This window comes from Alligator mississippiensis, chromosome 1 (genome assembly GCF_030867095.1).
Source record: "Alligator mississippiensis isolate rAllMis1 chromosome 1, rAllMis1, whole genome shotgun sequence".
Taxonomy (NCBI): Eukaryota; Metazoa; Chordata; order Crocodylia; family Alligatoridae; genus Alligator; species Alligator mississippiensis.
This window is the reverse complement of record NC_081824.1, coordinates 287,003,320-287,024,528: the sequence shown is the minus strand read 5'-3', so window position 1 is coordinate 287,024,528 and position 21,209 is coordinate 287,003,320. Positions and strand designations below refer to the sequence as shown.

General features: G+C 43.9%; 1 protein-coding gene across 4 annotated transcripts in view; it reads left to right on the top strand.

Moving 5' to 3' along the window:
• Positions 1-10,281, top strand: part of APP (amyloid beta precursor protein) — a 378,216-nt gene extending 367,935 nt beyond the window's left edge. For all 4 annotated transcript variants that reach the window (XM_006264124.4, XM_019476143.2, XM_019476142.2 and 1 more), the window contains one exon: positions 8,989-10,281. In XM_006264124.4, coding sequence (XP_006264186.2) covers positions 8,989-9,090 — 102 coding nt within the window. In that variant the 3' untranslated portion in view covers positions 9,091-10,281. The remainder of the gene's footprint in view (positions 1-8,988) is intronic.
• Positions 10,282-21,209: the final 10,928 nt, after the last annotated feature.

Genomic DNA, 21,209 nt, shown 5'->3' with positions numbered 1-21,209 from the left:
TCAACCTTGTCTCCCTTGTCCAGGCAATAGATTCATAGATGTTAGGGTCGGAAGGGACCTCAATAGATCATCGATCCGACCCCCTGCATAAGCAGGAAAGAGTGATGGGTCTAGATGCTCATCTAACCTCCTCTTGAAGACCCCCAGGGTAGGGGAGAGCACCACCTCCCTTGGGAGCCCGTTCCAGACCCTGGCCACTCGAACTGTGAAGAAGTTCTTCCTAATGTCCAATCTAAATCTGCTCTCTGCTAGCTTGTGGCCATTATTTCTTGTAACCCCCGGGGGCGCCTTGGTGAATAAATACTCAACAATTCCCTTCTGTGCCCCCGTGATGACCTTATAGGCAGCCACAAGGTCACCTCTCAACCTTCTCTTGCAGAGGCTGAAAAGATCCAGTTTCTCTAGTCTCTCATAGGGCTTGGTCTGCAGGCCCTTAACCATACGAGTGGCCCTTCTCTGGACCCTCTCCAGGTTATCCGCATCCCTCTTGAATTGCGGCGCCCAGAATTGCACGCAGTACTCCAACTGCGGTCTGACCAGCGCCCGATAGAGGGGAAGTATCACCTCCTTGGACCTATTCGTCATGCATCTGCTGATGCACGATAAAGTGCCATTGGCTTTTTTGATGGCTTCGTCACACTGCCGACTCGTGTTCATCTTGGAGTCCACTAGGACTCCAAGATCCCTTTCCACTTCCGTGCTACCCAGCAGGTCATTCCCTAGGCTGTAGGTGTGCTGGACATTCTTCCTCCCTAGGTGCAGCACTTTGCATTTCTCCTTGTTGAACTGCATTCTGTTGTTTTCTGCCCACTTGTCCAACCTGTCCAGGTCTGCTTACAGCTGTTCCCTGCCCTCCGGCATGTCCACATCTCCCCATAGCTTTGTGTCATCTGCAAACCTGGACAGAGTACATTTCACTCCCTCGTCCAAGTCACTGATGAAGACATTAAAGAGTATCGGTCCAAGGACCGAGCCCTGCGGGACCCCACTGCCCACACCCTTCCAGGTCGAAACCGACCCATCCACCACGACTCTCTGGGTGCGACCCTCCAGCCAATTCGCCACCCACCGGACTGTGTAGTCATCCAAGTCACAGCCTCTTAACTTGTTCACCAGTATGGGGTGGGATACCGTATCGAAGGCCTTCCTGAAGTCTAAGTATGCGACATCCACCCCTCCTCCTGTGTCCAGGCGTTTCGTAACCTGGTCATAAAAAGAAACTAGATTCGTCAGGCACGATCTGCCTGCCACAAACCCGTGCTGATTTCCCCTCAGCATAATTTGTCCTGCCGGGCTCTCACAAATGTGAGCCTTGATAATTTTTTCAAAGACTTTGCCAAGGATAGAGGTGAGACTGACTGGCCTATAGTTGCCCGGGTCCTCCTTCCTCCCCTTTTTGAAAATGGGGACCATGTTGGAGCTTTTCCAGTCCTCCGGGATTGTGTCACCTGGTCATAGAAGGAAGCAAGGTTGGTCAGGCAAGACGTTCCAGCAGCAAAGCTATGTTGGCTGGCATTCAGAAAGTTGTCTTGCATTAGCCTGTTGCTGATGGAACCTTTGGTGATTTCCTCATCAAATCTTTCCAGGGATGGATGTCAGACTGATTGACCTGTAATTCCCTGAATCTTTTTTCCTTCCTTTCTTGAAGATTGGGGCCATGTTGGCTCTTTTCCAGTCTTCCAGTGCTTCTCATAATCACCACGAGTTCACAAAGATCGTTGTCATAGGGCTTGCTATGATGTCCACCAGCTCCTTCAGGATTCTCAGGTGCATTCCATCTGGGCCTGCCAATATATGGATGTTAAGCCTCTTGAGGTGTTCCCTCACTTGATGTGCATCAGTTGTGGGTCCACCTTTGCATCCTGTCTGACAGGGTGACCCCCTTGAGCATGAGGAAGACCAACACAAAGTAAACATTTAGGAGATTGGCCTTTTCCTGAGTATCAGATGTTAGCTGCCCCTTTTATTTAGCATGGGTCCAATGTTGCCTTTGTTCTTCCTCTGACTTCCCAAATATCTGAAGAAAGGCTTTTTGTTGTCCTTGATTCCTGTGGCTATCTTGAGTTCGGTTTCTGCCTTGGCTCTTCTGCTCCACTCTCTACCGGTGCAGGCTAGTGCTGTGTAGTCCTCCATGGTGATGATTCCTGTTTTCCATCTGGTGTAGGTTTCTCTTTAGTTTCAGGAGGTCCAAAAGTTCCCTGTTGAGACAAGGGGATTTTCCAGACTGCTGACTGCCTTTCCTATGGAACAGAATGGACTTTCCTTGTGCTTCGAGGATTGTGTCCTTAAGGAACAACCATTCCTCATAGACTCCCCTTTCTGAGGGGCCATGGTCTCTTAGTGCCTGACTGACCAGCTCCTGAATTTGTGAAAGTCAGCCTTCCCAAAGTTGAGGATTTCTGTTTTACTGAGAGATTTGCCCACCCTGCATTGGACAGAAAAAGTGATCAGTTCATGGTCACAGGGTCTGACAGTAAGGGGAGGAGCAGGGGAAAGGGGAAGAAGTGGAGGGGCAGAGGGCAAGGGGTCTGGCTACCTGTTCCCCCCCCCCCCCCCCCTTCCTGGCCCAATTTTATTTTCCCTACTGTAGCAGTGGAGGAGGGACAGATTAAAAACAAATCTCCCATAATTAGATTCTGTACCTGGAAAATAGTAGCAAATGTATAAATTTTCCATACATAGAATCTAATTACGGGGGGGTTCTCCTATATTCAAGTAAATACTGTACATAAGGTCTAGTAGATTGTTTGGGATCAGAGCCAGGATTCTTGACTCTGCAAGATTTGCCACGAGGTTTTGGATTTACCATACAATTTAATCTCTCTGCCTTAATTTTTCACATGGAAAACAGGAATACAGTGTAGGGTCATTGAGGATTAGTTAGCAAACGTTTTTACAATGCTTTCAATAAAATAGTGACATACACAATGTTTATTGTTAAAATGACTTCAAAGTTGGGTCATCCTAATCCAAAGGGGACTAATTCGTCTCTAAAAGTTACAGTTGTATAAGGCCTGTCATGTAAAATAAAGGGTTTTGCAACTTGTCCATATTACAAAGGTATACAATGTATCCCATTGACTCGTCCATTTTGCAAACTGCTGTAACAATGTTAAATTAATAGTAATAGGTATAGGATTGTAAACAGTTGGCATTACAACTCTGCTTACCACCCTCTGTTCCTAACAATTCCCTCTGCTTTCCCCTTCCCTCACCCATGGGAACTGTAAATAGCCTAAATTGCATGTAAAATTCTCCTCGTTGAGAGTACAATTCTGAGCAAGTTTGAAAGACAGATACTTGCCTAAAATGATAGACGACTGAAAGTGGGCTACTAGATACGCATAGTTAAAGAACCAATCCAGACATACAGGTGTTCATTGTGCATCATCGATTTGGAAAAATCTCATTGTGAATAAATACTTATTGTTCACAGTATCTTTGTCTGTTGAAAAATATTGCCCAAGTTTCTGAGCCTGCTATCCAGTTACAAAAGCAGCCTGAATGTAACACAGAATTTGTTAATACTTTCTGAAAACGAACTCCTGATGCCAAATGCAGGGGCTCCTGCATAGCAAATATGTAGACAAGAGCAAAAATTATTTGAGAGTAATTATTTAGCATATTGAAAAAAGGTTAGAAGGAAAATTCAGGCTGATGAATTATGTGAGATTTCTTGGTAGAAAAAGCAGTCTGCTGGTGGCATAATCACTCAGCAGAAGTGGGAGAAGTCCCATCACTTGGGGCTTTTAAAGTTAAACTGCAAAAATCACCAGAAATTTAAAATAATGAATATTAGTTTGAAGATAAATTGGAAGGCCCTATAGGTTACATGTTCCAGTGAGGATCAGAATGCGTTGCAAATTAGGCTCAGCTTCCCTTCTTATGGCATTATCTGCAGGGTTATGAACAGTGCTAGATACAGCCTTATTTATATTGCCATTCATTGTTTTTGGTGTTCCTAATCTTTCTTTCCTGATTACCTCCTCAGTTTCTTGCCTGTTTCCTCTTTCTTTGATTCCTGTGGACTCTTCCATTTATTTCTTTAGTGTTTTCACCCTCTCTTTCCTCCAAGAAGATAATACTGATCGTGTGCTTTGTTCTGTGGTTCTGGATAAAATTGCTATGAGCTAAATCCCCAAGTTTAAATGAGATATCGAATTCACTACAAAGCTTTCTACCATTCCTCTCCTAGAGAATTCTCTGGCTTCAATATGGGAGAGCACAGCATGGGCAGAAAGTCTGTCCAGACTAGTCTGATAGCAAGGCTAATAGACCTAACCTCTTCTGTGGTATTTAAGGTATCTGTATCAGTGTTGTGACATACAGAAATCCCTAATCTTGTGGCCCAGAATGAAATCAGCCTAACTTCTAAAGCAGGGGTCAACAGCATTTTGGGGTAGGGTGGCAAAAACACCCACAACCTTGACTTGTATGATGTTGATGTTCCAGGGGTGGATGGCGGGGGAGCTGTGAAGGGCCCAATCCTTGTTGTGACAGTACAGCCCTGGCCCCTTCCCCACCGTCCACCCTAAAGCATGTGCACCAAACAAAATGCCACATTCTGCCACCTATGCTAGGGGTTGCCCTACCCCTTTTGTAGAGCTTGAAAGTCTTCTTATAACACTGTCTTTGACTGTGAGCTCTCCTATGGCTTGCATTGGTTGATCTGAACAAAGAGCAGTTGTTTCTGTGCATGTTACATGCACAGATAAGAGCCCAAATCAAGCAGAACATGTGAAGGATATTTGACATTACAGCAGCTCATTCAGGGGAAAGAGTTGGTGCTTTTTACTGGGTACTTGTATGCCCTCCTCAATCTTTTTAAGCCCATGCTAGAAGCTTATTAAAAATTGTATAGCTTATTCTTTACTGTCCTTTTTGCTTAATGTCTGTGACAATGGCCACTTTGACAAGCAGCAGTTGGTACACAGTAGTGTTTTGATCAAGACATTGTCATGACAAGAATAGCTAGCAATGTCACATTTTATAAAGTCTTCTGGGTAGGTTTGACATCTCATATGTTTGTTTGTACAGCACACACCTGATTGGATCCATTGGGCACTGTCTATTCATACATATTAATTAAAAGTGCTGTTGTACAGATTCCTGGTAGGGGAACATAATTCTTGCCAGGCATTTATTCCTTGTGTTACGTACAGTATTTCTACATACGAGGGAAGTGGTAACCTCTGAGGAAAAGGAATTTAAACAGCAGGAGCTAATCAACCAGCCTGAAGATAATTGCTGAGAATCTGTAGTGGTTTGTCACAGTCCATCACCAGCCCCACTCTCACTGTGGGTAGAAAGGAAGGAGCAGTAGCAGGCATGGAGAGTGGCATTAAAATGAAAGTGCAGGATTGTGCAGTAGCTGCTGAGCAAGTCATTGTGTGAGAAGTGTCTTGGGGATTTGAGCATAGAGGTGGAAGAGAAGCCAGGATGTGAAATTCCTAAGGGTGCTCCTGCCCTTGATAAATTGAAATGATTGTTGACAGCTCAGCTGAGCATTCAGCTGCCTCTTGCCCCAGCTAAAGAAACTAATGTTCTGGCAGAACCGAGAAAAAGAACTGTTCATTTCTTTTGTTTTTCTTTAGAAAAGGGCAGGTTTGTTCCTAACTCCAGAAGCTAGAGAAATGTAAAGTGAAAGGGCAGTTTAAAAGCAAAAGGGCCTCCTCTCTCACCAGCAGCTGGCTTGTACAGAATGATTTACAGGAAAAGAAGCAGCAAACATTGTCCATATTGCTGCAAGAAAGAAGTGCTCACTGCTGACTCAGCTGTTAATATCTACCTTGCCTTCAAACTGTTTAAAGCCATCTTTTAATAACAGCTTTTTAACAACCCAGGGGTCTGGTTACATTCCAGAATAGGGAGCATAGAAAGTGCCATTTCAGAACAGAGCCACGGTCCATTCCGTCTAATACCCTTTCTCCACCAGCAGCTGAGCTTCTGTGGAAGAGGTAAGACACCCTGTGTAGAAAATGATGCAGACCTGTGTGTGGAAACAGCATGTACCCCTAAAGTTGGTGTCCTTGCTTGATTAAAGGGCAAGGATTTTCCCATACATAAAGAGAAACAGAATTCCAGATAACCTGGAGACAGTGGTGAGTGTTTTGCACTGCTCTCTTTTGATAACTGGGACAAATGTGAAGAGAGAGGTAGGGTGGTTATCTATAGGTCTCACTTAAATGCAGCAAGTACCCTACATATCTGTATTGGTATCTTCCATAACATTACATCTTTTTTTTTAATAGTCAGTGGGAATACATTATGTGTAGGAAATGGTTATGACTGGAAGGTTTAACTCAGTGTAGAAAGCAGAGAACTTTAGAGCCCCAGTAGGGATGGTGACAAAAATCATGAGATCGGGTTGTATTTGTCTAAGCAGTAGAGCAACTTGCCTTACTTATTTCCTGGGGTGTTGGGTGCTATAACCTGTAGGGGAAAGTGTGTGGCCGGCAGGCTGCCCTCATCAAACTAAAATATTTCCAGTAGAATAGGCCATATTTCAACTAAATGTGGGGCATGAACACCTCTTTACTTGTTCATCAAAAGGTTAGACTAAGCCAGCCCACTATATAAGATTTCTTAAGAGAATACATTTTCCATTATCCAGAAGGTTATTTTATGCTAAACAAAAAGTTATTTTTGCTAAAGGTCGCTACTTAACAAAACTCACCATTAAAATTTCCATAGCTAATATTTTAGCATAGTTTAAAAACCCGTGTACCCTTCTTGCTTCTAACTCTTTGGGCACAGTACAAACTCAATAACTTTTTTTTCTTTTAAACTGTCAAATACTAGAGATAACAGCAAAGAGAATAGCTGACAGACAGGTTCCCTTATCTCTTTTTTAATAGGTATTTAGCAATATAGTCAGGAGATGGTAGGTTTTGAATACACAACAGTTATTGAGCTCATGTAGCAGAGATAAAGCATCTAATTATCATTTGGGGACTGTTCTTACCAGCTCTGATTTGACGTAGCGTCGTATTATTCTAATGTTCAATGAAGGAGGTAACTAATCTATGGATCAGCAGTTATTTGGCAATGGGGTTTTAACCACTGATTCTAAGAAAATCAACAGCAGTCAATTTTGGTTAAATAGAAAATATGTAACTAGTTCTGATGTGTAAAGTGCTTTTTCTGATACTTTGAGGCCAAATTCAGCCTGGAATAACAGGGCTGTCTTCCCAGAGAATGCAATGGGAATTGTGCTGGCTTATTCTGTAGTTTCTTTTGGCCCCCCATCAAGTATCTTTATTTTAAACTTTTATTAACAAATGTTAAAAGTCTTGAGGAGTGCCAACTGACCGCCCAGACTGGGAGTCCAGCACAGGCCATCAGAGTCTCTTCAAAGTTCTTTGTTCTGTGTAGTGTTGTTTTCCTTGTGTGGAGACTAGGCACGCCCCCAGCATGCCAGGAATTCACTGAGCACAGACAGGGATAGTGCCCTGAAGGTATTGCAGCCTGAAAGGCAAGAGAAATAGGAAAACAGTCAGGAAAGCACACCCCATCCCTGCACTTTGTTTTAATCTGCTAGGTTGCAAACAATTTGGAGCAGGGACAAATAGAACAGTCAAACCAACATTATAGAATGACGCTGCTTTGTCTGTCAGGTCCTAGAACAGTGCAGTTCAGCTCTCATGTGTACCAAGACACACCCTGCATGGTACTTCGGCACAAAAGTGAAACGGGATGTTTAGGTGAAGAAGAAATTTCCTTTGGGTCCAGCCAGTAGGAATAGCACACACCTGCTTTTCCTGCACGCTGCTCCTTGGATCTTTGTTGGCTTCTAGGTCATGTCCAGGTTTGGTTCAAGATGGTGACTTCTGTCTGTGAGCCCTTCTGTGGTTTGAGCCCTGAGTATCTTGGCCTCTGTCTTTAACCTGGCTGTTGAAGTTAGTTTACAATGAGCTGTCATGCCCTAGGGCAGAGGTGGCCAGCCTTTCTGGCAGACATACCACAAGTTAAAACCCGTCCATCATTGAGTACCACTCTGTCCCCCATCACTCCTTCCCCCACTCCTCTCTCCACCAAGGCATACCTGATAGAGCTGGGGTCAGCAACATTTTTGGGCAGAGTGCTGAAAACACCCACAGCTTCAACCTGTAAGATGTTGGTGTGCCAGGGGTGGACAACGGGGGAGCCATGAGGGGCCCAATCCTTGCTGTTGCTGTGTAGCCCCGGCCCCTTCCCTGCCATCCACCCAGAGGCACGTGTGCCAAGCAGAATGCCTTCGAGTGCCACACTCTAGCACCTGTGGCAGGTGTTGCCTGTCCCTGCAATAGAGTTTACACCCTAGTGAGCCAGAATGGAAACAGGGGGGTTCAAGCCTCTGGCTGCACAGAGCAAAGATGGGGGTGAGGGGTAGTTAGGAGACTGCTGGGAGAAGGAGTGTCATCACCAAGAGCCAGGTTAGCCCTTTCCTGGCACCACAGCTGCTGCACTGTTATATGGTGAGTGAGGATCCAAAGTCCAAATTCAGCCATGGCTGCAGGGCCAGGAAAGGGTTAACTTGGCTCTTGGCCCTGACACCTGCCATACCTCACAACAGCATCCTGCCTCACTCTCCACTCCACCAAGTGCTTTGTTCCCTGCCTCCATTGTAGTGCCTCCCTGTACTTAGTGCCACACAGCAGCTGCTCATGCCACTTGTGATATTGCCCAAGAGGGGTATGCTCCGTAGTGGAGACCCTCCAACAGAGCAGTTATTCCTACAGAGCCAGAATCCATTGACCATGTGAGCACACTCCCAAGATTTACTTATCTGTTTACTGAGGATATTTCGGTCAGGTTGGGGTTGAGCAGGGATGAATTTGCTTGCTTCTCTTTTTGATGTGTGCATTGGAGCTTTTAAATCTTTCACTTCCGGGGGTTTTGTGGTTTACAACCACATGCAGTCAGTGCCATTCTCTGATTCTTAGTGAATTTATGATGCCGTGTGGTTTAAAGAGGAGCTCTGACCGCAATCTTTCCTCCCCACCACAGGTGGATGCTGCAGTGACACCAGAGGAACGCCACCTTTCCAAGATGCAGCAAAACGGCTATGAAAATCCAACCTACAAGTTCTTTGAACAGATGCAGAACTAGAACACCGCAGCAGCCTCATGCGTTGGACAGCAAAAAGATTGCTTCACTGCCCATTGGTGTTCAGTTATAGAATAATGTGGGAAGAAATAAAAACACTCTGTTTTATTATTTACTCATTATCGCCTTTTGACAGCTGTGCTGTAACACAAGTAGATGCCTGAACTTGAATTAATAAAATCAGTAATGTATTTTCTCTCTCTCTCTCTCTCTCTCTCTCTCTCTCTGTCTCTCTTGCTCTCTCTTTACATTTCAGTCTTTACACTACATTATTAATGAATGTTTTTTGTGTACTGTAAAGAGTTTAGCTGTATTTAACTAGTGCATGAATAGATTCTGTTTCCCAATTATTTATCATATAACTCCTTAGCCAGTTGTATATTATTCTTGTGATTTGTGACAAAAAAAATTAAGTCCTAATTGAAATATGCTTTAAGAATTGAAGGGGGATGCTTTCTGTGTCTGTGGGGTTTAGCTGCTTTTCCTTGCTGAGTATTTTTTTCTGATCACTATGCATTTTAAAGTACAACTACATTTTTTAAAGTATTCCAGATGAGTTATCGAGATTATTTTCCTCTGCAGTTGCATTTTATTGTACAGATTGTTGCTTCTGCTGTATTAGTGATGTAGAAATCATGGGAATATACATTTGTTTCTTTGTGCCTGTTTTATGTGCACACCTTAGGCATTGAAAGGTAAAAGTTATTTTCTTTTTCATGTATCTTTTGGATCTTTTAGAAAAAAAAATAAAACTTTAAAAGGGATCCCTATTAATTAAGAGCACTTATAGGGGGAAAAAGTGCCTGCTGGCCTACAATTAATGGGGATCCTACCAACGTCTCTGCAGGATGATTGTACAGAATCATTGCTTATGAATTGATAGCTTTCTACACTGTGTTACATAAATAAATTAAGAAAAAAACCTTTGGGCAAGAGTTTTCTTTGGAGGCATAAAACAGGTTTTTGAAAGCAACTAAATAAACATCAAACATTTGGGATCAGGAGTAGGGAAGGGATTTTCCTAGAAGCTGATACAAATCATAAAACATTCACAGTTTGAATTATACGGCATGCGAAAATGACAGCGTGCAGAGGGTGTGCTGGCTTTGGCATGCCTTTCCCTCAAAAATGTCATCATCTTTTTTTCAGTTTGTATAATAGTGTTTTACTGTAAATAAATACATTCCTGGAGGAGTCTCAGTGTAGTGGTCTGATTATGTCACTACAACCCCAACTTGCCATACAGGTGTGAAACTCCCCAACTAAGAATGATTTGCTGAATGCTGTCTCTCAGCTATGTTGCTCCTCCATTGCTTATGCTGGAGATATTATCATGTAACTTACTCTCCACTTCCATTCTGCTTTAGACAGGCAGGGCCAAGGATTGTGGCATTGCACTATGGGTCAGAGTAGTTTTGTGTCTGTTATTTATGAGGCCAAGGCCAGCCTGGTAGTGAAGTGCAGGGGCCTGCTTTGCTGAAGATTTTAAGGCTGGGGACATCCCAACAGAGTGCATGATTATTTTTCCACAGGTCATATTCTGCATCATTCCCATCACCAGTGATGCTTCCCCATACAAAGTTGAGCAAGTTGATAATATCTAAGCGGTACACAACTATAGCATCACATTCCTCTCCAATACTGCCTGACAACTGTGTGACTGTCAACGCTATGGCTCCTACCTTACAGGATGCAGTGTCAATCATCAATGATAACAAATCCCAAACTGGTTCCTTCTGCCTATTTCTTCAGCTTGATGCTGGTTAGAAACATGGGTCATTTTCCCACCATCCCTCCAGTGAGCCTATCTTCACTGCATTGAATATGCTGGAGGTAGTCCTGATGTGACCAAGCCGTGCAGAGGGACTGCCTCGTGAATTAGGTACTGGAACATCAAAACCCCTCCATACACAGTTGTGTCCAGCTGCAATTTGAAATGCTACTTAACTCCAGCTGGAGATTTTTTTTTTCTCCCTGAGAATATGGCTGAGAGCTAAGGACAAAACTTGACCAACAATGCAGGGCGGGGGAAAGCCAACACCTCTCTCTTGCTCTCTGGCAAACAGGCCAAAGGCAGAAAGAGAGAAGAAAATAAGGTTTTGCAACGGAAAAACCTTCCACCCATAATGCCTCCCTCCCAAGCCCCAGCAATCAGATGTCCAAAGATGGCCCCTGTCTCTGGAGTGAGAAGCCTACACAGCAGAATGCAATTGCATTTGTATCACAGGTAAGCATACCTCCACTGACTTTAGTTTAAGTACTGCAGCTAACAAGAAAGCAAAGTGCAGCAAGGGCTTCAGAGCAGACTAGCAACCTGACTGCAAAGCTGTCAGGGAGCCCTGGTTACCCTGAATGGCTGCTAACCTGTGTCAAGCCATCTTCATTAGCAGTAGTACCCAGACTTGCTAGATAAAAACTAGCTTGGCTATGCCTCCCTATTTTACACCTGTATCTTCAGTTGCCTAGCTGACATAGCCTGACAACTTGGCTTATATTTGTAGTGGTGAATTCTGAAATTGCAGCCCCCTGTTGAACTCCGTAGGCCTCAAAGCTAATAGAATGCCTCAGCCAGGTTTTCCCTGAAGGAAAGAGGGTATTGCAGACCCCCCGATGAGTACTTAGTGATGCTATCTTTAATAAGAATTTACTGCAAGGGGCTAGAGTTGGAGAGGGGAATTATTTATTTAGCATGTGTAGTTTTGACATGTTTCAGCCATCTTAAGGTGATGTCACCAGTGTGAAGAGCTTGAAGGCCACCAGGTTGCATTGTAAATGGATATGAGTCAACAATGTGGGATATAAGAGAGGCATTTGTTGTCATTGCAAAGACTCCATTGGTATAGGTTTGAGGTACAGTGACACTGTCCAGTTTGAAAACAGTTAAGAAGTGCTCAGTAGTGGCATGGCCAGTTAAATCCTGGTTGACTGACTGTAGGGTCAGAGATGATGTGGTTGATTGGTGCTTGTGCTGACCATTCTTCATGCCATTAAGCAAGGAAAAGTCAGAGTTTTGAAAGGGTAGACCATACTGGGCATCTTCAGGAGAGTTGAGCTATTGGTAGGTGGCATACGTCCCAGTTCCCTGGCAACGCAGGATTATCCCAGAGTCTGGACAATAAGTTTACTTCACCATTTGTGCAGCAGAGATGAGAGGGAGCAATGTTACTAAAGATGCATTGTAGCATGCAGTTGGGTGTCCACTAGTCTTCTGTGAGATGAACAAGCCCATACAGGGGTGAATAACTGAATAACAAGAGCAGATGAATATTGGTGCAAGAACAGATTAATGTTGTGTGGAGGCATTAGCATCCCAAGTGGAGCCTGCAAGTTTGGCAATTAGGTTATTCCCTGTTTTGATTTTTAAAACAGTTTTGTGGAGATGTGATTTATAAGTCCAGTCGAGAGTGACTCCAAGATAAACCAGGTGGGTTTCAGATCTGAGAGGCTGACTGTTTATAAAGTGATGATGAGGATTAATGCTACCTCCTGACTCTTGGAGTGATTGCCAAATGTCATCACCACAGGAGCAAGTCAGAAAATGCACAGAATATTTCAAGAGATTTTATGATGCTGCCATTTCCTAAGGAGCTAAATTAAGTGCCTGGGTCCTATCTAGACCCATCTGCAGAACCTTGGGGAGTTTCAATCACTGTGCTGTATTCATCTCATACAGGCCATAAAGGTTTACCCCAGAGATATAAAAGTAGGAATTTAGGCTAGATACAGACATTCAAAAAGCCCAACGTGGAGTCGATCCAAGTTGCACAGCTCTCAGAAAGTGGCATAGTTTAGATCAGTAGCAAACAGTGCATGCATTCTCCCTTTGTGGGGGAAGCAAATCTTATACCAGGTTCCACTATTTTTAAACCAATCTGTGTGCGCCAACCAGTGTTCGGTTATGGGTGTAAACCAGTTACTGATCACTTGTACCAGTAAAAGTGTAATGTCTATATGGTGTGGCCTTAAACTAAAAAAGGGGACTAATCTGTGCTGGATACAATTGACAGAACACAGCACCAGGAAGCTTTTGACATATTGGCTCTCTTACCCCAGATACTTTATTTATGACAGAGGTACACATATCCCAAGCAGAAGCCATGTGTAAGTCAGGGCACAAAGCCAGAAGGACAGTGAGGAACAGCAGTGACTTTGTAGGCCTGCAAAGCTCCATAGGAGCCAACAGTAAATCTGCATTTGTTCCACAAATAACCAGAGCTGGGCCTGTTTGCTTGCATGCATTTTCAGAGGTCTTACGGTGCCTAAATCCGCACGGAAGCACATGAAACTCATGGCTTGATTTGCAAAGGTACAGAGCCACTTCCCTATGCCTGCTGCCTTCCAGAGGAGCTGGAGGTATCATCCCCACATATACTTTACATTATGCTCTGAACCTCCCCAGCTTGCCCCTGCTACCACCATTTGGGCCTCTTAAGTAGCCGTAGGCACCTAACTGCAAATTCTGTTCTACTCCGTTCAAGTTTGAAAATCTATGATGTGTATATTTTTGTAAGTTCTGGTCATCTGACCCTGGAGTCACAAAGAAGCATCAAGGAAAAGGAGGACTTGCATACCTTGTGTATTAAAATTTTTCAGGGACTCTGGCAGGGTAGACAGGAATCGCACTTAGGTATCCAAGTCCACTTACCTGTGTAATAGCTAGAGTAGAATCTGCCCTACATGTACTTTGTCAAGCCTCCTGCCCAATTAAACCCCACTTACTGCCTGCTTGCCCTCCCACCTGCCACACACCAATATCCCTTCCCACAGTAAGATGGGGTTACCAGGGGAGTGGCTGCAGGCACTGTGTTTTCATGGCAATGTGAAGTTTGTCAGGGAGTAGGGTTTTAGGTAGAGGGGAAAGGAAAGGGGAGATTAACATTGGTAACTTCTGAAATCACCTGGTCCAACAAGATTAAATGCTGGACTCAAGCTACCTACCAGAAGGTTTCACTGATGATGAGCAGTCTAGACAAAAAGCCAAGTCAGCTACTTGGAGAGTACTTCATTTTTCTCGCTAGAAATAAAAAGTTTTGCAAGGCAGTTTACAAAGCTTGGGCCATTTTCACTGCTGTCTGCAGCAAGGAAATCAGCAAGGATCCTATCCCTTTCACTCTGTGGATGCTGCTGCTTGGGGAAAGGTAGTAGAGACAGAAGCTCAGTAGGGAGGGTTGTCCCAAAAAGGGAGAGTGAGAAAGAATAACAAGCCTTTATTTCCTCCTCAAGTCACCCAAGAGTGTTTTGGAGAGGGGTTAGTACAAACCCACCCTCTCGTAGGAGGGAGAAATAATCCTCCTCCTCTCTCTTTGCATTGCTAATTTTGTATGACTAAATTACTAGGTGTTACCACTGCAAAAGAAACCTCATTGTACTTGGCCTCCTACAAAACCCAGACTGTGCTGTGCAAAAAGGCAGGGACTGTCTTTCAATATACAAGAAAGGAGTAATAAACCTGGGGTGGAACTTCGAATTGATCAGACAAGTACTACACAAAGACCGGTATGCCAGAGAGGTCTGTTGGGCAGGCATACCCTAAAACAGCATCAAACACACGGCCTGTAGGCCTAGCGGTAATGAGCCTGCTGCAGAATCTAGGGCATGGCTCCTGGCCACCAAGGCAGAGCAGTGTAGACACAGTCCTGCCCCTCCCCTAAGACAAGTACTGTAGTCTACCTGCTTCATAGCAACAGTTTGAGGCTCACCAGGCAGGAGGAACAGCTTAGATCCCACCCTGCCTCTCCATCTCTTTGGGTTTTGTACCTAACTAGCTGCTGGCTTTGGTTCTGGGGCAAGAGTCTTAAAAAGTTTCCAATGCCTGTGTTGGAAGTCTAAGGAATCTCTTCTGGCTGATGCATATTCCATTACGCCCAAGGCAACACAAACATAGTTTTATGGCCTCTGCCCGCATTATATCTGCACTTACCAAAGCAATTTCAGTGCTGTGTCTACGTGGCCTAACTGTTCAGTTTCATTGATTTTGTGGGTCATGGGTAAATTGCAGTTAAAATGCCCCTAGGCAGAGATGAAAATATCCTAATGACAGATAAGTATGGATTACAAGTAAAAGCGTGTATTGCTCCCTGGTGCTGGCAGCTGGAAACTCAGTAAATTAATACATATATTGTTTTCTAATCTCATGCAATTGTTTTGCCCACTTGGAAAGGCACAGCCTTGGTTCAGCTACAAATTCAAGGTAGGGTTTTTTTTTCCTTTCCCCTCTGAGTTCTTTTCTCAGCCTGTCTCTCCCATTAGATTATGTGTTAAATCTTTCCTGCAAGTTTGTACAGCTCTGGGAAATGTATTTAGTTAGCTACACAAGAACACCTATTTAGTTCTCAGTTGTAGGGCAAAGATTTATTTAAAGGAAATAAAATATTCTGGCTCTAATAGGATTTAGATTGTTTTTAAGTAAGAACAGACAGACTGTGGAGGAGGATTCCTTTACAGGTAGTGACTCTTGTGTTAGTTGCCTGTATTTTCATGGCCCCCTCAGCTGGAGAGAACTGTTATACCTGTTGGTATAAGATTGAATCTAACCACCATGTGATATTTAAACTATCTATATGTAGATAGTTTAATATAGATTTATCTATATATCTATAAATAGATATCTATATGGAAAAAGAACAAGTTCAGCAGAGAGGGTTTGCTTTGTTAAGGATGGAGTTTGAAACTCTGCTGCAGGAATTAGATCCCTGAAGAAGTGGATGACATGATGCAGCTCTTCTAGTTGGTACCAAGGTAGGTAATTCTGACCGTTCTGAGGCACTGATGGCGAGAGAGAACTGCTTCCAATTTTGTCTTGCTGTGTCAAGAAAAAAGGGGCACAGGGTGCTCAGGGCAGGGACCCTAGGAAGAGTACTAGTACTTTCTCTTTAATTTAGAAGGCGCAAACTGCCACAAAATCCCCTTTTCCCCCACAGGATTCTTTAACAAGGGTTTAAAGAAAGAGGGCGCTCTACTCCCTATGCACAGTGAGGCATAAACTTCCACTAATGGCAACCTGGAAAGGAGAGAATAGGGCTCCAGTTTCTTTCCTTGGAATTTAGCGCACGTTGACTAATACTATAACAAAGATGATTTCTCCAGCACCTGTTCATACTGAACTGATTTTCTTGGAGCCAGAAGAAGCAAGAGCTTTGATCTAAAACATTTAGAAGGGGAAAAGTAAGGGCAATCAGAAGAAGTTGATAAAACGATGGTGTGAGCCCCTAATGGATTTTACTTGTCATCCAGCAGACAGCAGGCCCCAGAGGTATTCAGCATATTCACCATTTGCCCTGGGGACCAAGTAGCTCTGTTTTAATACCTGAAGACTGCACCACTGATTTGTGCTCAGACAGAATAAACACACACCCTTGATGAGGTGCTAACTGTGATAAAACAATTACAGTTGGCAGACTGAGGCACCCCTAGTAGAGGCTGTCTAGCAGAATAATTTTAATGTTGCAGCTCAAACTGTGATTTAAGTTGCAGTGGACTGCATGCCTGCAGTGCAAATGTACTGTTCACTAGGGGGAAATTTAATGGGACAGATCTTCAGCTGGAGCAGATCAGCATAGCTCCACTGAAGGCTCCAATACTAGCTAAGGATGTAGCCCATTGTTACAAAGCTGAACATTACAATATTGTCTAAGCCAGCAGGTCTCAACCTTGTGGCTCCGTGGCATAAATGAAAGGCCTGATGCTGGCCTGCAGGCCTGGCCGGGCCCTGCACTGCTCCCACCCAGTCCTATGCACTGGAATCAGATTCTGGACGCCCTGCACAACTCCCTTGCACTGGGATCAGACCCTGTGTACTCAACCTAGTGCACTGGGCTACAGCCAGTGGGGTTCACCACAGATCCATGGGGAACCTATAAACTGGATAACAAGGTGCTAGGGGCCGAATCTGGTCCACAAGCCACGGGTTGAGCACTTCTGGTCTAAGCCATTATCAGATCTTTCACGTGTGTTCTCTCCCCAGGGGTGTGCTGCTGTCCCAGGGAGGAGTTACTGCTGTAAGGAGGAATATTTACTCATATTTTGAGAACTGCCATCCAGCGAAGATTGGTGTTTCAGAAAGCTTAAGTAGAAACAAATGCAGTAAAACACCCATAGCATCAGAGCAGTAATACAAAGACATTTTCAAAATCCAGCAGAAATGCTCTTTGATTCCTATCTACAGGACTAGCAAAGATTAAAGCTACTTATTTTAGGTCAAAATTATTTTAGGTCAAAATATCCTAAACACATTGTCTGTAGTTACATATCCAGGATAAGGGGCTGCCCATTGAAAGCTAATTTGAGGACAGCAGTCTTCAATACTGTTGATTTCAGGGGGACAGGACATTTCTCTGCAGCCTTGCAGGGCGGGATTTCAGATCCACGCCTTCCTCAATGTTCCCATTGGCCCACTTCAGACAGCAGCAGGTGGAGAGTTAATGAGATGTGGGGTGGGTGATGAAATGCGAGATAGAAAGGAAATAGGGGTAGAAGGGCAGTGAAATAAAGGACATCAACCACTGAAGGATAAAATAAAGTAAAAAAAAAAATACAGAGGAAGTACATTGAAGATGGTCACTTCTTTTAATAATTTGGGATTGGGGTATGGGGGGGCTGCTCATCGTGCTTCCTGGGGTGACTGGGAGGTGGGAGCAGTGAGTAAAGGAACTTTTGGGGGAGCTACTGCCCCTGCCCTGGAAAGGAAGCCCCAACTCATGGGGACCCAGTCCAGCCCCCTACATTGTTCCCCTCCTCCACCCCCAAGGCCCCACTCCTGGACCCATCCATGCCCTGCAGCCTGGCTAGCTGGCATGTGCTCTGCAGGCTGTTTGCATGGGGTTGCACCCCTGGTGGCAGGAAGGTCACACTCCTGGGAGTATGAGGGGGAGTTGGGTTGGTGCTAGAACTGCCCCCTGGGCAGTAGAGCTCATGGGGTGGAAAGTTTGTCTATAACGAACAGGAGGGTGGGGAAGAGGACAGTGCATCCTGAGATGCTGGAGGACTGCATCTTGGGTGGGTCATCTTGAGTGGTTCATTCATGTGTGGCAACTTGGGATTGGCCACACATTAACAGAACATGAGCTGAATAACACAGATCAGAAATAAACCTGCCCTGGAGTGGTGTAATTTTTAGCCACCTAAAGTGTGCTTAAAACTAGTTCCAGGTGTTAATGTGTGGACAACCCAGGGATTAAGAGCTCCAGGAGCTGCCTAAAATGATTGTTAAAGCCCTGATACAAGTTCTTAAAATGCATTCAAACCCAAACTTTTCCTTTGAAACCACAATGGCAAGAATTTCATCGATTTCATAGACGTTAGGGCTGGAAGGGACCTCGAAGATCATCAAGTCCAGTCCCCTGCCCCAGGGCCAGGAAGTCAGCTAGGGTCACAGGATCCCAGCAAGATAAGCATCCAAGCGTTTCTTGAATAAGTCCAGAGTAGGTGCCTGCACCACTTCTGGAGGGAGTCTATTCCAGGTCTTGGGGGCTTGGACAGTAAAGAAATGTTTTTCTATGTCCAGCCTAAAACTTTCTTGCGGGAGTTTATGACCATCAGTCCTTGTTTTTCCTTGGGGCGCTCTGGTGAACAGACGTTCTCCCAGATCCTGGTGCACACCCCTTATGTACTTATAAACAGCCACCAGGTTCCCCCCTGAGCCTGTGCTTTTCCAGGCTGAAGAGTCCCATGGCTCTTAGCCTCTCTTCATAAGGCTTATTCTCTTGCCCTCTGATCATGCACATGGCTCTCCTCCGGACTCTCTGAAGCTTCTCCACATCCTTCCTGAATTGTGGAGCCCAGAATTGGATACAGTACTCCAGCTGTGGCCTCACTAAGGCTGACTACAGTGGGAGGATGACATCCTGAGATTTACTTGAGAAGCATCTATCGATGCAAGCCAGAGTTTGGTTTGCTTTACCAGCTGCGGCATCGCATTGGTGGCTCATGTTCATCTTGTGGTCAGTCATGACCCCCAAGTCTCTTTCAGCAGTGGTGCTAGCAAGGATAGCACTGCCGAGCCTATAAGCATGCAAAGAAGCCTCCTTAATAGTGCAAACACTGAGATTTTCATGGAATCTATTAAATTTATCAGCTGGGGGGGAGGAAACGAGAGAGATCAAATATCACAAAACTTCCAATGAAAGAATTGTTGCCTTTGACATAATATGAATGATGAACTTGTCCTGGTATAATTACAAAAAGTAGTCCATACTTATATATATGCTTTTAAAGAATATTCGGTTTCGTGGACACAATTAAAAGCAGGTGGTTCTATAGTACATACATCCCCAACTTATGTTGCTGGACAAAGACTAATGTATTTGTTCAAATATTGACATTATTTCTGTTGAAGAGAATCATTGCCACCATGTCTCTAGCTCTTTTCAGAAGCTAGAATGCCTCATGTCCTCTCCTCCCTGCCCCGCACCCATCCTTTCACACTCTTAACCAGAAACACAAACAAAAACACAACTAAATAAGCTAATCATGCTGTTTCTCATAAAGGATGGAAGGAGAAAAGAGACACAGCTTTTGTTTCTATTTTTAAATAATTGGGAGCTGAGCGAATACTGACATTATGTGGCTACATAAAATACAATAGATACTGCATTACCATAGCAATTTGCATTTAATGGGTGAAAATTTAAACAAACAATTCAGGAACAGCAGAACATGAGTCTAAGAGCAAGAATACCTATCTGGCATACTTCATATATAAATGCATATGCTTATAAACATATGTATATACGTATCTGTAACAAAAATAAACATTAAATATATGTTCAGCACAGGCAAGGTAAAGCAACATTAATTTCCAAACCATTAACACGTGATTGCTTGAAAGTTTGAGCCAGTTGTAACAAGTGTTAATTAGAGTCTTTTGATGCACTTCAGTAAAAGCTGCATGTGGCTCTATATTTTAATCATTATTGGTATGTTAATATTTCCCCCATTTAATTTTTTAAGGGAAAAAATTCTAATCATAGCAATGCAATCTAGAGCAGCTGATTCATATTTTAAATGGCTCGATTCACTTTAAGCGCTGGTACTTCATAAATACTATGCTGTTGTGCAATGTTTGGGGCAATTCTGTGATGAGGCAAGCTATTCAACAGCTTAAAAATGTTCATTATTTTTCAAATTGCAAAAAGTAATGTATTTATAATTGTATTATAGTAGATAATTGTCTCTTTCCAAAATTTCCTGGAGATAAAGTGTATGTTCTTTGGGGCAGCAGCCACTTTTGCTGACATGGTAGTTGGTATCATGCAGCCTTATCCTGACTGTGGCTCAGAGGTGCTAAAATATAACACCACTCACTGAAAAGCACCTTTTTTTAACCTTTCTGCCTTTAAAACAAAAAAGCACTTTTATGTTGAAACCAAGTATGGGAAGTTTCAGGCCAGAAAAATCAGAGACCAGAAATTTAACAACACTGTAATAAAATAAAATACAATAAATAGCTGCTGTATTTCTAATGAAAGTCTAGAACAGGGGCAGTTAGTGTTCATTTCTGCACACACTAAAAAGAAAATGGTACTTTCTCCCCCATGTGGTGTTATACAGACATTTAAACAAATAGAAGAAGAAGGAAGGATCCACACACTAAAAGCTGCCTCACCACTAAATTAATCCAGAGAGATGCAAGGCATTTCATTCTCTGATACATGAGTGTTCAAGCCCTGGCTTGTTGGCCAAATCTAGCACGCAGAGCCATTTAATCCAGTCTGCAGGGCTCCCCAAGGGTCCAGAAATTTGGCATGGGGGGAGCAGTGGCAGCATTAATTGCTACTCTCCTGCTGCCAAATTTCCAGACCTGTAGGGAGCCCTGTTGACCAGATAACATGGCTCTGCATGCCAGGCTGCGGTGGTGTGCGGCTAGGTCAGGTCACACAGGATCCAACCCGTGGGCTGATCCTGCACCACTCACCCAGCCCATGGTGCCAGAAGGTTGGGTGCTCCTTGCTTTTCTAGTGCAAACTTTCTGTTAGGTGAAACTCATGTCCTCCTCATCAACTGAGATTATGCTGTTTGGTTATACCCCCACCACTTCTGAGATGCAAAGCCTCATTATTACTGGAGAAGCATTTGCAACTCTTACTAAAGCTAATCCAGTAATCAATCGCATAGGTTTTTGGAGT